The 13,711-nt window shown below is 40.1% G+C and overlaps 1 protein-coding gene across 1 annotated transcript in view; it reads left to right on the top strand.

Moving 5' to 3' along the window:
* The window catches only part of dph6 (diphthamine biosynthesis 6), a 59,336-nt gene that overhangs the window by 35,283 nt on the left and 10,342 nt on the right, over window positions 1-13,711 (top strand). Inside the window, exon 13 of the mRNA XM_034858511.1 lies at window positions 10,615-10,863. Coding sequence (XP_034714402.1) covers window positions 10,615-10,863 — 249 coding nt within the window. The remainder of the gene's footprint in view (window positions 1-10,614; window positions 10,864-13,711) is intronic.

Below are 13,711 nucleotides of genomic sequence, written 5' to 3'. Positions count from 1 at the left end.
GGACCAGGAGGGGAACAGTTGTTGAGTAATTGAGTCAATGAAAAATGAGGTCTTGAAGGCTCAGCAGTTTGAGCAGTCATGAGACTGAAGGCTTCTCCAAACTATGGTGTTCTTCACCACGTGTAGTTACTTGCTCCTTTTTAAAATGGAGGATGTTAACACTTATTTGTTTTTTTTCTTTACATTTCACTGCACAAGTAGAAAAGGCTGGTTGTTTCCTTTCCTGAAAGCCTGAATGGAGTGCAATGAGTTGATCCTTTTGTCTGGGGAGAGTCCGAAAGGTTTTTGACTGACAGTTGGGCTTCACCTCACAGCCTTTCCCCAGCGAGCATCGATTCAGTTCCTGTCTTTGTACATCACCGAGTCTGTCTCTGTAGGCTTTACTCATCCTACCCAAACAGTGGGGTCAACTGTCTTCGCTTGAACTGGACACACACAAAACACACTGATCAAACCCAGTAAGACCTTACCTCAATGGCATGTCGGCTGTATGCCCCGAGGCCAGGTCTTACAAACACATACACACACACACACACACACACACACACACCTGTGTGCTCTTTGTAAAAGGCCCTGGCTGTATGACAAGGTAAACTGGATTGGTCATTACAATGAGTCACAGTTGACTCATTGTAACACACTCATGGCTTACAGGACAGGTATACAGCACTCACACTGCTTTGATTGACATGCAAATAGATAAGATACATGCAAAGGCAAACAAAATGGGCGATTGACTGTTCACCCGTTATCTCACACCATCAGCACCTAAACATTTGTTGGCAAATGTTTGCTTGTGTGCAGGTCTGTTGACCCACAACATGCAATACAGCTCCGCATCCCGAGATGTATATCTGCGTTGACACACTGTCATAGCTCTGTCCTGGGACATTGTCGGAACTATTGGATGGGGGTTGTGCACTTGTGCCTGTAAATGTGCATGCATACTATACACGTAAGGGGTCATGTGAGACTACGTTTTTAATCTGATGAGGGGGCAGTGTTATGAGAAGTGGTAGACGGCAGAGGAGGTAATTATGTTCCTCCACACCCTATCCCACATGCCCCCCCCCCCTCTGTTCTTCTGTGACTGCGTAGAGGCTGACCTGCCATGGCGGTGGTCATTTTCAGGAGTCAGTGCGTTCTTTAATACATTATACTGCGCCGCTGCTGCTGTAGCACCACGTGGAGACAGACTGGTATCAGCTTGTACCAGGCGAGGACAGGGGAAGGACTGGATCTGTCAGAGTGCATCGAGTCTCAGGCGGCCGCGTACGCCGCCACTGTGCCTCTGCCCCGGCCCCTGCCACACTCCCACTCATTAATGGGCCCGGCCCTGACAACTGATCCTAATTGCCTTTGAACAGCTCTTCATGTATTATTGGTGCCTGACTGCCTTGGTTCATGTCAACAAGGGACAGGATAGCCATAGCCGTCGTCCCTTTTTCTCTATTACATATACTAGATATGCACGTAAATATACAGTATGTAGTATGCTCATGTGTGTACATGTACCACTGGACCATCCTTAATGACCTGGGAAGCCTCGAGACACACTGCTCTAGTGTCTTTAGTGAATGGTCTGCACCCTATCCCAGTCTTTCACCTTTCCAGAAATAAAGTAGTAAAAAGCATCATGTAATTATTATTTGTGGCTACAGGATAGAATATAGTAGAAAATTGAATGGAATGTAGATGAATGTAATCAGTTATGATGTATGAATATGATTTGAATTGATAAATTGTAGGCTTTTGCTTTCTATTTTGAGACAACACATGCGACATGAGTGTGTGCGTGCACTTGTTTTCTTTTTAGTTTGTCACTTCTGAGCAGTGGAGGGGTGAATGGTTCAGAGACATCAATAAGCCATCTGAAAAGTGTCATGTAAAGATCCCACCACAGCAGATATATGCCAAGACACTCATTACACACTATTACAATTGCAATCACAAACACTCAGTCAAAACACATCATTATTTGAAGTCCCATGTGTGAATTATTACCCCATATCTAACTATTTACTTCCCATTTTACCCCTCTATTTGAATAAGGAGAATGGAGAGGTGCAGTGGCTTGGCTTTTTATTTGTGGAATGAAATAACTGAATACCGAATGCATAGATAAAAAGCATAGCGGCGTGTCCTGTCCACTCCCATCACTGTCTGAGAGAGGAGAGACGTATGACCATCCCATTACTATGGTAACTAGCCACTATATTCAGAGCTGCCCGGGTGTGTTTCTTCCCCCTGCAGTGACGAGAGGGCATAGCTGACAGGGCCTACACACAGAAACACACAAAAACACACAGATCGGGAGTGTCTGGAAGATGCTCCTTGTGAAATATCCACGTGTGGCAAATACAGACAGAACAAAACAGGAGCCAGTTCCCACACATACTAGTGTGGTGACATACAGAAACTAATAGGGAACAGCATTAGGCAGAAATATATCCCCCTAACCTTTCAACATTTCACTAGCCACAATATTTTATCCAAAACATAAGGGGAATCTAGCAGAGAGAGAATTTAATTAAACTATGCACAATAACAACTGTATTATGCTTTAATATTTTTGATGTGCAGTATAGCTATCAGTCAAAAAGAATTGAATTAAAAAATGCCTAGCATTGTAAAATGCTTTGTTAGCGCAAAATAAATGTAGTAACAGAGAAACGATGATTGATATGTTACCAACAAACACAGGCTTTATAATACTAATTGTCAGCAGCCCAGATTGAGTGGCTTGTAGAGACGGCCTGTTACTGCAGCAGATTGACTGCTGCACAGCCCTGCACCGTAGTATTGTGTTTTTCAGAAAACTGCTATTATGGATGATTTCTGTAATGATTATGCTTTCCTATGTTTCCGCCATTCCATAAGTTGCACACATTAAAAGTGGCAGTCAGCGCCTCTGGTTAGAAATGGTTATTGCATCCACACACAACATTGTGCGAGCATTGCCATTTTGTCTTCATTTATTAACAGATTTTTTATTTTTTTTGCAGTACTACAGATGAGTCAGACAAGAGTTAGCGCTTACATTCCATTTACTTTTGGCCTCTCGCTTCATCATAAATTTCCCATGCAGCAATTCTTCGGAGTGGTAATTTTTAACCTGGGTCATTCATTTTTCAAATGCCATTGTCATCAAAGCACGCTTTACTGGAGTAAAAACGGCTGCAGATTAATAATATACAGACTCCTGTTTTTTCTATGGACATAGCAGCATGTTCACTTTTAATATATATATATTATTGATATTATGGATTTATTATGTAAGGGGGTGTCAGGACCGTAAGTCTGGGTAATGTAATGTAGTTGAGATGCTCAGAGCTTGAGTTCATTCAATATAATATAGAGTACACAATATTTTCCACATGTCAAACTTTATTGAGTTCAATGTGATGCTCCGACACAAATTTTAATATTTGCTCTATTTTTCAGTGGGGAATCACTTCATTTTCAGCCTATTGTATTTTACCAGTTTGCTTTAGTGATTGTCTCTTGTGCATATTTACAGTAAAATAACATGTTTAATCATTCCAAAGGATTTCTTCAATACAAAACTATTTATTTTTAGATATTTAGTCATTTTTATTTTGTTCTTTTTACAGACATATTTTTGCTACATTGGATTTTCAGTTTTTGATGATAAAAATAAATTTTAGAACATCGCTTGTGTAAATATGGCAATGAAAAGCACAAAAAAGTAGTATACAATTTTTTTTAAAATTTCCCCCCACAAGGTACTTCGTCCATATTCAAGCATCTTGCTGGTGGATTTTGTGGCTTATTTCTGAAAACAATTTGACTTGAAAAAAGGAAAAGGAGAAAATCCAAGACAACTTTGACGCTGTCTAGCCAGCCTGTCCATGGATTGAGCGGACTTTGTATAAACAGCATTGTTGACACTCCAGCTGCCTTTTTAATGCAGCCATACTGCCATCTGTTGAGTAAAGGAGGAACTACATCCCTTTTTGCTCTCCTCTGCATTTCCTGCACCGTCTTGTTCAGTCTGTCTTTCATTTTTGTTGTCTGTTATTCATCTTGAATTTGTGAATACTGAACTACGTATTGTGTACATTACGAGCAATAGCAGCAGGGCGGACAAGAGAGGGTTTCTGTGCGCATGTGTTTAACTGGATGTTTTGGATGTTTTCTCTCTGGACTCGCAGCTTCATGTTGCTGGGTCACAAGCTGATTTGTTTTGGACATTCACACTGTCTCATGTAGAAAAGACATTTCACACTGTGGTCTTACCCTTCATATCACACCCACACCCACACTCTGTCACACACAGAGTAACTTTGTGCCACTTTGTGTTGATATAATGTTTTGTGCCCAGGTTAAATTAGTGTTCCCATTACCAGCCAGGCCATGAGATTTAGCTTCAAAAAGAAGAAAAATATGAAAAGACAGAAGAGACAAGGTGGTCACAGCTGGGAAGGGAGAAATAACGGGGGTTGAGGGTTGCGGTTTCAGCATCATTCAATCAGACAACATGCCCCTCAGCTGAAACAGCGAGACCCTCCCAGATTCTCTCGAATTAGGGAGATTAGCAGAAAAGCGCATAATGCAGGATGATGGAATTTGTCATAATTTGCATTGTCCTGGAAAGATTCGGTTTGATAGAGCGATGCATGGAGGGGCTTGTCATGTCCCACGGGCAGGTCATAGAGGAAGCTTGGCAGAAATGATTTTTGCGATATGTGCATCAGTCGTAAAAGCCTCACAACCAATTTGTCAAAAAATGTGAGGTCGGGACAGTTGAAGGCAGCAGGGCATTTTGCCTAACGCAATGACAATCCATGCACCTCCATCACTCTTCATCCACAGCCCAGCTCTGGTGTGGCACAGTACTCAACAACAACAGACAATTTTAATACATCAGCTTTAAAAATTTTGTTATTTTTCATTTGATTATTCTATTTCTTCATTGTAACATCATTACTGAGCGTCCGTAAATTTACACAAGCACAAAACACAAATCCTATCAAAACTAGTTTTATTTTGTGTGTTTAAGAATTTTTGTTACGATGGTAGAAAGATGTATTTTTTTATTAGTTTAGTCATGCCTGTTGGCATTCAGATGTGTCTCCCTGAGCATCCAGCAGTCAGACTCCCCTGGCCTTGGTTACAGCGATGAGCGGCAGCTCCTGACCACCATAAAGTTGACCAGAACTGACGTGACAGTGTTACTCTTCCACACGGTTCAGCGTCTATGGAGTGGGCATGTCGAGGGCAGACATACAGGCACAACAGAAAATACACATAAGCTCAGAGAAGGTGGGGGTTGGGGAAAGGCCAGTGTCCCTGTCTCAGACTGACCACACGTTGCCTCAACAATGCCTCATTATAATTGTGTAATTTTAAATATACTTCTAGATGTCATTGTAGTAACCTTGTGTTTTGAACATATGCATATGGTTTGTTTTCTGAATAAATGTGCAGTTTCAGACCTGAGAGAATGCATTCAGAAGTGCCCTATACTTGCCTTTCTTTGTGCACTTCATACGGCTATTTATGTCGCCGTTTAAGTAACACTGATTTTGTGTGACAGTTGAGCATACAGGGGTTAGGCTCAAACTGGAGCACAAACAGAAAGGAAAAAAATAGAGATAGTAGAAAAAAGAGGAGGAAATAAAAAAGGCAAATATCTCCCTCCCATGAAGTCTTAAATGAGAAACCTAACATGGGGAGAGATTCTGTAGAGGGAAGAACGGTTGTGGTTCTTCTGAAAGGTTTGTATTTGTAGAAATGAGGTGTCAGAAGAGGCAGGATTTCCTCAGGGCGCAGAACAACATGAGCCCATCTCTTATCATTTCCCACTCCCAGACGTGATCTGCTTTGAATGCACTAATGCTGTAAGAGCCCCACAGACTTGAAGCCAGTTCAAGATGAAATCACAGCACACATCCCTGACAAACTGCCATCCACCACACAAGGATTAAACAGTCGTTGCATATCAAATCCCCGCCAAAAAGCAGAAATAATATATGCACTTAAACACATTCAACAAAACTTCAACCTTCGTTTTTTGATCCCCACATTTTGAACTATTTTGAGCCATTTGCTAACCCTAAAATATTCAAGAAAAGAAGAAAAACGAGCCAAGACAGAAGTTTGGAAATTTGTCATATATATTAAGAATGTTCCATAAGGGATTAAAAATGAACCAAAGAGTGTCCCGTTTAATGAAAATTACAGTTTATATAACAAATCAAGTTTTGAATGGAACATACCATGTGAATGCAGCATCTTTAGTTTGAGTCATACTCCTTGTGAATCTAACTTTTTGTCTAGATTCTCTAGAAACTGTTAAATGAAGGCATACAGCGATACCATTGTTTTTTTTTAAGTTTTAGCTCTGAGTTAGAAAGCCTTGTGCTCTTAAGATGCACTTATTTACCTTTACTCATGCTGAAACTGTAAACAACACTCAAAAGATGTAGTAACATTTCCATGAAAGGACATATCACAAATATTAATAACATTTTGCATTTAATTACTCACCCTGTAGCTGATACTGTGCTGCCATTACCCTTTTAGCTTGGTTACATGTGTCCTTGCATAAGGGAAAAGTTACACCATATTAATCTAACCTATTTAACACATTTTGTATTATCATTTTCCTGGTAAATTATGCATGAGGTCTCAATGGGGAGAAATGTGACCATTAGCATATCTGATAGGCGCACTGGAGCAGTTTTCCACCTCTCTCTGTCCTTGGAACCAGGCAGAAAAACCTGACTGTTCGTCAATACCAGGTCATTTTATCCAGGCCAGCCCAGTTCATCCATACCATTCCAAAGCTCTGCTAATAACACTCGGAGACATCCTTAACACGATGGGGGCCCAGAGGGCTCCAACACCAGTGTGAATAGTATAGCACTGTCTGGTCATCTCTGGAAGCTCTTTGACAAAAACTGCAATTAGAAACACCTTAGACACGCCAGCCTGGAACAAGACACCGGTGTAGGTTGGAAGTGGACACAGCAAGGCGCTTCCTTAGTACATTTACATATGTGGTACCGTCTGCATGCAGCTCACAGGGATGGAGAGAGAAAATGTCTTTGGAAGGTGACCTTTTGACATGCCATTGCGTTTATTAGAAAAGTTATGGCGTTTTAGTCATAAAATAAAGGTTAATAAAGCATGAACAGAAAAAAGGTGCTTTGTTAATATCAAGAAGGACAGTGTTGTGGTCCGTATTGTTTTATTGACTCACAATGAAAAAAAAACATCACAGGGACAAAATTATCAAAAAGAGATGTTGTTCCATTTTTGTCGTTAGTGTTATCTCTAAATTATTTAATTAATTATACATTTTATTGTGAAATTTCGTGAAAAAAACAACAGAAATGAACCTTTGTCAACTAAATGGTTAATTTTTTTATCATCATTTTTGTTAATTAATATCATCAAATATAGAAGATAAGATAATATGTTGATATTCATTGTGATATGAATTTGGTCCAAATTGCACACCCATAGACACTAATTTAAGATACAATAAATAATATTCATGTTTGCTCCCAAAGGCAGCTAAAGCCTGCCATTTCAGAAAAACTTTAAAGTTAAGACAGGAGATATCAAGTATTACTAAGAAGCGGTAGAACAGAAATAAACCAACATGAAAAAGTAGTATTGATTCCTCCTTTTCTCTGTGGGCCATTTAGTCTGCTATGGCTTGCATTTGAAAAATACTTACCTTGTTATAGAAAGTTTAATGTCATATGCAATTGTTTGACCCTTATGAATATTAAAGGATCCCATCTCTGGCCTATTAAAAATGCATGCGCCATTGTGGTTGTTGATCACGTTTAGAACGCCCATGCAAATTGGACTGTCTTCCCTGTCAAGGCCTAAGATGAATAATGTAGTTGTGTTGTATATTCAGGGACACACCATTGACAGTCAATTAACAAGTTTGATTGGTGTGCGAACTCATTCTTTTGAACTGTTAATTTTATGTAAATAGTATTCGCTCTTCCTTCTCCACTGTATCTCCCCCATCCAGGTTCACCACAGAAAGATGTACCCCCACCACCACAAGCCCCCAAATCCCCAATTCCACCTCCTACTAAGAGTAACCAGAGAGGGATCCTTAATAATTGATCATCACACACCTGCTTGGTAGAAGCTATGGGAGTCTGCCTTTAACAGTCAAGGGGCCCCATGCCATTTCCTTTTGATATTCAAAAATGACAAATGGTAGCCAGCCTTTATGAATTCAAAGTGGTGCAAGCTTTTATTCATGGAGACGAGCTTGTTAAAAGATTCTGGCCGCCCGTCCAACCTGATGGAGCCCTTCTTTGTTGGGGTAGATATGATGGCATTTGATGGCTCATAAATGGAATGCCAATGACAATTTGTTGTTGATGTGTGGGAATCTGGCTTTTATGTACGATTCGCAGACATAGTAATGCAGGCGCTCGGGCAGATTGTGCTCGCAGGTAAATGATCAGGTGATTGATCCAACTGGTTGAAAGCAGCGAGGGCCTTATGTCCTCCCTTTCTTTCCCCCTCACTCACTCGCTCCCCTATTCCTTCCATTTCTTGTCTCCTGCACTGTCCCAGTAATTTGGAGCAGCAGAGATGGAAGCTGAAGATTCATCAAAGTTGACAACTGAACCCAGGAGCTGGGGATCATGGCAAACCCATCTGATTATGGAAATAGCCGTGACCATGTCTGCCCTCTAGCTAAACAGTTGTGCGGCTAGCATCTTGTTCTGCCAGTATCCCATTAAAGACACACATTGCAGTAAGGGGGAAATATTTCATTTTCAGTTTTCCTCCTTTGAACAAGTTGTGTCATGGCCTATATCTGTCTAGGCCTCAAATTGAACCAAGTAAAGGAAACAAAGGGCTTATTTAATGTAAGCAGGAGAGGAAGATTGGTTGAGAGGGTGCTAAGTCTTAAGTAATACCTCTGGTCCACGCTAACTCTGGTAATCTCACTGTGAAACATGATACCCCTGGCTGTGTCTTTGGTAATCAGTGAAGGACCTTGTCTCAGGTCATGTATCAATTGATTCAGGCCTTCTTGAGCCTCCCAAGAGATCTGCGCGTGCTCCAGGGTCCCATAGGCCAGGAATTATCAACACGTCACCAACAGCTATTTGCACTGACCGCCAGCTATTGTCCAGCACTAATGCTAACTAACCTCAAGCACTGGGGAGCTACAGGGTCTCTAAAGACCTGACCTCCTTAATGCCACTCCTCATCCCTGACCATCTCTCTGCATTGAACAGATAGATTTTTTGTAGGTTTCTTTAAACTAGAAACCCAATTCTAACAGGTATTTAACTGAGAATTGAGCTAATTATCACATGGTTAATTATGCTCATAAATAACACGTGTGCATTGTAGAGGCATTTGCAGGCTTCTTAGAATACCTGCTTGTGAAATGGGAATTGTTGGTGTTAAGATGCTGACAAATGGCAAGAGGTGAAACCTGTTAATTAATGCACTGCTACTCAAACATACACTTCTAATGAATGTTAATTTGATAATAGCACCTTATTGATGAATATTGTCCTTTTTTATAAAAGTTATTTTGGAGTTTGATGACTTCTTTCTTACTAGTTTCTAGTTTTCTGGTTGAACAGATGTGTTCATAATTTTTTTAACCAACTTTAACAATAAAGGCACATTTCCACAATCCCTGCTGGGATTACACACGTATAAAATTACATTTATATAACATAAATGTTGCCCAATTAATATGTGTATAATTGATATTTATGACTCCGATTCACGCCCGATGGCCCTGAGGGGAAGATTATTCCCTTAGCAATAAGTCTGTATTCCTTTTGTTAAGGTCATTTCTAAACACTGCCTTACTTGAACAGTTCTCTACAAGACTGTAATCCAGTGTCAAGCATGGATTAGTAGAGAGGTGAAAGCCTGTGTGCTTTTGTCAAAAGTATGATATGAATAAGTTCAGGCAATGGAGTATGGGGTGGCGATGACATTTAGTCTAAAACCTTATGTTGGAATACTTACGTTGATTTTATCTATTGTCTGAATGGTTTTTAATTTTCTGTTTGCCTTGTCTTTATATATATATATATATATATTTGTGTGTGTGTGGTATATTCCCTTGTTTGTTGCATTGTTTGTTTTATTTAGTTTTTGTAGAGGAATTATCATGTTTTAGTTGTTTTTTTTCTCTTTTTGTCTAGGGAAGGACTCTCTAAATAAGATTTTGAGGCTTCTTTCTTCTCCTGCACTGAAATTGCATCTTTCTTTTTAAATCTATTGTATGGGGCTTTTTATTTCTGTGCATATAAATACAAACAATAAAATACCTGAACAAAACTGTAGCAATTACGTTTCTTTCCGTGATTGCATTCCATCTAGCACCAGTGTCAGGTTAACATTTGTCTAATATTTAGTTTTTTAACAGAATACCAAAACTAATGACATTTCATGTGCTGTACTTTGTGTGCATTGCCAGGTAGCAAATGTTAGCATTCTAACACACTATGGTGAGGCACAAAGTACAGCCTCATCGAGCCGCTAGTTTGGCTGCAGACCAATTAGTTAATTTTGGTTTTACCCTGATAAAGCCAACATTGCTGTGTTTTTCATGTATGCTGTTTTCTCCAGGTTGAAGAGGCGGTTTTCTGTGCAGGCCAAATTGCTTTGGTCCCGTGTACCATGCAGCTGGTAAAAGCTGGCATCAGGACGCAGGCCCATTTGTCCTTCAGCCATGTGAAGAAGGTTCTGGAGGCTGTGATCAGCGGTCTGACTCTAGCTCATGTTGTCCAGGCCCATTGCTACACAACACGACACCAAGATATCCCCGTCATCAGGGCCGTCTGGGAGAGCATGCCGAGGGCCACAGAGGAAGAGAAGGTCAGTCTCTGTGAAGTGAGATTTTTGTTCATGCAACATATACCAGTGGTTAAGAAGAAGAGCAATGACTGGCTATTTTATTATAGATGCAGAGGAAATATTGATCATACTTATTCTACGATAGTACTACTACATAGAATGAAAACATATTTAATGGATTAGAAGATAGAGTGAATTTCAGAATTGTGTTTTGTAGTTGTGAAATAAGGAAAAGTTCCTCGCCCCTCTCTGCCCCCTTGAGACACAAGCCGCTGCGACTGATATTTACCAGTGAGTGCGCTCATGAAAAGTTGATGATGTGGGAAACGCTGGTGTCTTTGATAATGTAGAGCTTGGCACAGAAGCAGATGTCTTCCTTAGAGCTTCCTTAATCCTTTGCCCCCACACACCATTTTGGAGCTCCGTTCAACTCTCAGAGCAGCTTATCCCCCACTCCACCCCTCTTTCCTGACACCTCCCTCCATCCTTTCCTCCATTCCACCGCCCCAGCTTACAACCCCTGCTCCATACGTCTAATAGGGGCACCAGTCTCCACTGGCAGCCCTTCTCCACCCACAGTAATCTGTCTCGCCATGGGATTGGGGCCTAAGGGAGATAGTCAAGAGCCCACCTCCAACATGTGGCTCTGTTCAGTGGTGAGAGATGTTAAAGATGAGAGAGAGGGTATCTTCTTTGTGTCAGTTCCACAATAGTATAGCAGTATATATAAAATGTTTTATTGAAGGCCAGCAGCTACATTCTCAATTCTTTAAGTGATAATTTCTGAATTTAAAGTTCAGTTCAGTTTATCTTAGTCAAGAGCCGGTGTCTATTTGTGAATTTATTTGGCTTATTTAGCCTTATTGTAACTCGTGGACAGTGTAACATCCATTTAGCATGCAGAATGGGTCGTTCGGATAACAAGGCTAACCAAGCGCAAAGCTTTGGGAAGTAACAAGGCTAGGCTCATGTCAGAGGTCAACATGTCCATCTGCTATGCTTCCATGTCAGAACAATCAAAAATATTAATTTGACCCAGGATAATTACCAGGAGACCATGTGTTATTTTCAACTGATTCCCATATTAAGCAGCTCTAATTGACAGCTCCATCTGCAAACAGGTGAGTTCTTCCCTTAAGAATAGATCTGGTTGAGATGGTGGGTTACTGAACTGACCTGACGCTCCTTTGCCTGTGAGGCATATCATCTTAGTGTGACTTCCCAGCTTAGCCCTCACACTTTCTCCTCTCTATAGAGAGAGCAATCGTGGTGTGAAGGGGGGGGGGGGGGGGGGGGGGGGGGGGGGGGGGGGGGGGGGGGGGGGGGTTGGTTGGTGGGGGGTGAAACTGTTTCATCCTAAACTAGATGAAATGCTCTCTCCCTGGAGTGGGGATTGAATGTAATTAGAATGTTTAACTTAGGTCAAACAGTGATAACACAACTCCCACAGACAACAGAAGAGCTTCAGTGACTAGCACTGGAAAAAAGTGTTAAAATGCACAACACTTCTGTAGCTCTATACGTTAGTAACTAAGTAAACCTAATTTATTCAACCATTTTAAAAACAAAAGTGATTTACAAAAAAACAAAAAAGAAAATAAGACGGGCAAGACAATATGTTAATACAGGGACAAAAAACAACAAAAACTTTACATTATGCTGGGCAATAATGTGATGTTGTATTTTGCTGCATAACACATCTATTATGTTTAATCTAATATGTTTACTTTTGGCATTCTCTTCCATGAAACTGTAAAAACAAGTACATAAAAAAAACAAAATGGAAAGTTATATCTAATATTTTATCTTAAACTTTCATTGACAACAAACTAATTAAATATGTCATTAAGTACTTAAATACATTATATTGCATTTAGTTTAGAGTCCGTATAGGTTGAAACAATGAGTATAACATGTAATATGTGGTTAAGTTATGGATACTAATTGATTTCCAGTTGTCAAATGTTGGGTTATGTAGCCTTACACTTTTATGTACAAAAATATAATTGGTATACTTTTCAGTGTATTTTTCAGACACCAGACCTGTGTAGAAACACCAGTGTCTAGAATTTTTGTGAAGCCACAGGGCCATGTTGTTGTGCGTTGATAATTTATCTAATCAGGTGGATGAAGAAGCATGCAGGGTTAATTGGGAGCATACTAGAGTCGCTACAAGTGTGAAATTGTATTTACGGTGCATTAAACCACAAAAGAGGCCGTTTGTCTGTGTGTGTGTGCAAAGGGTTTGATGTAGGGGTGGTAAAAAAAATCAATTCTTGGATGCATTGCGATTGTCTCTAGAACAATTCGATGCTCAATTCTGATAAGTTAATAATAAATTATAAAAGAAAAGATTTTCTTTTTACATGTGTTTTATTTAAAAGTTTCTGTCACCAGACATGTACAAATCCAAAAACTGAGTGATTGAAAGAGGATGGCATAACAAACAACAACTTTGTTTAAGCGAGAGAGAAGAAAAAAAAAAATGTCCGAAAGGAAAGTTATTTTTCATATACATATTATTTATTAACACGTGCATAAAATAAGTAGGCAAAACACAAAAAGGCTGTTCATTGACTTTATCACATTACATTTGAACACCTCATGTTTCATGTTCTAAGAAGCCAATTATCCACCTTTAAACATGACTGAGCCTCTGACATGGAAGATCACTGTGAGAGAAGGTGACATTCACAAGCATGTTTATGGCGTAAGCGTAGAATGACTACAAAACAAAAACCTCAGTAGACAAACATTTCATTATAGGTCCCCTGACTCTGCTCTTTGGATGCTTTTATACACTCACCGGCCACTTTATTAGGTACACCTGTCCAACTGCTCGTTAACACTTAATTTCTAAGCAGCCAAT

The sequence above is a fragment of the Etheostoma cragini genome, chromosome 20, assembly GCF_013103735.1.
Source record: "Etheostoma cragini isolate CJK2018 chromosome 20, CSU_Ecrag_1.0, whole genome shotgun sequence".
Taxonomy (NCBI): Eukaryota; Metazoa; Chordata; class Actinopteri; order Perciformes; family Percidae; genus Etheostoma; species Etheostoma cragini.
The sequence above is the reverse complement of the archived record's forward strand: the minus strand, read 5'-3'. Positions and strand labels throughout refer to the sequence as shown.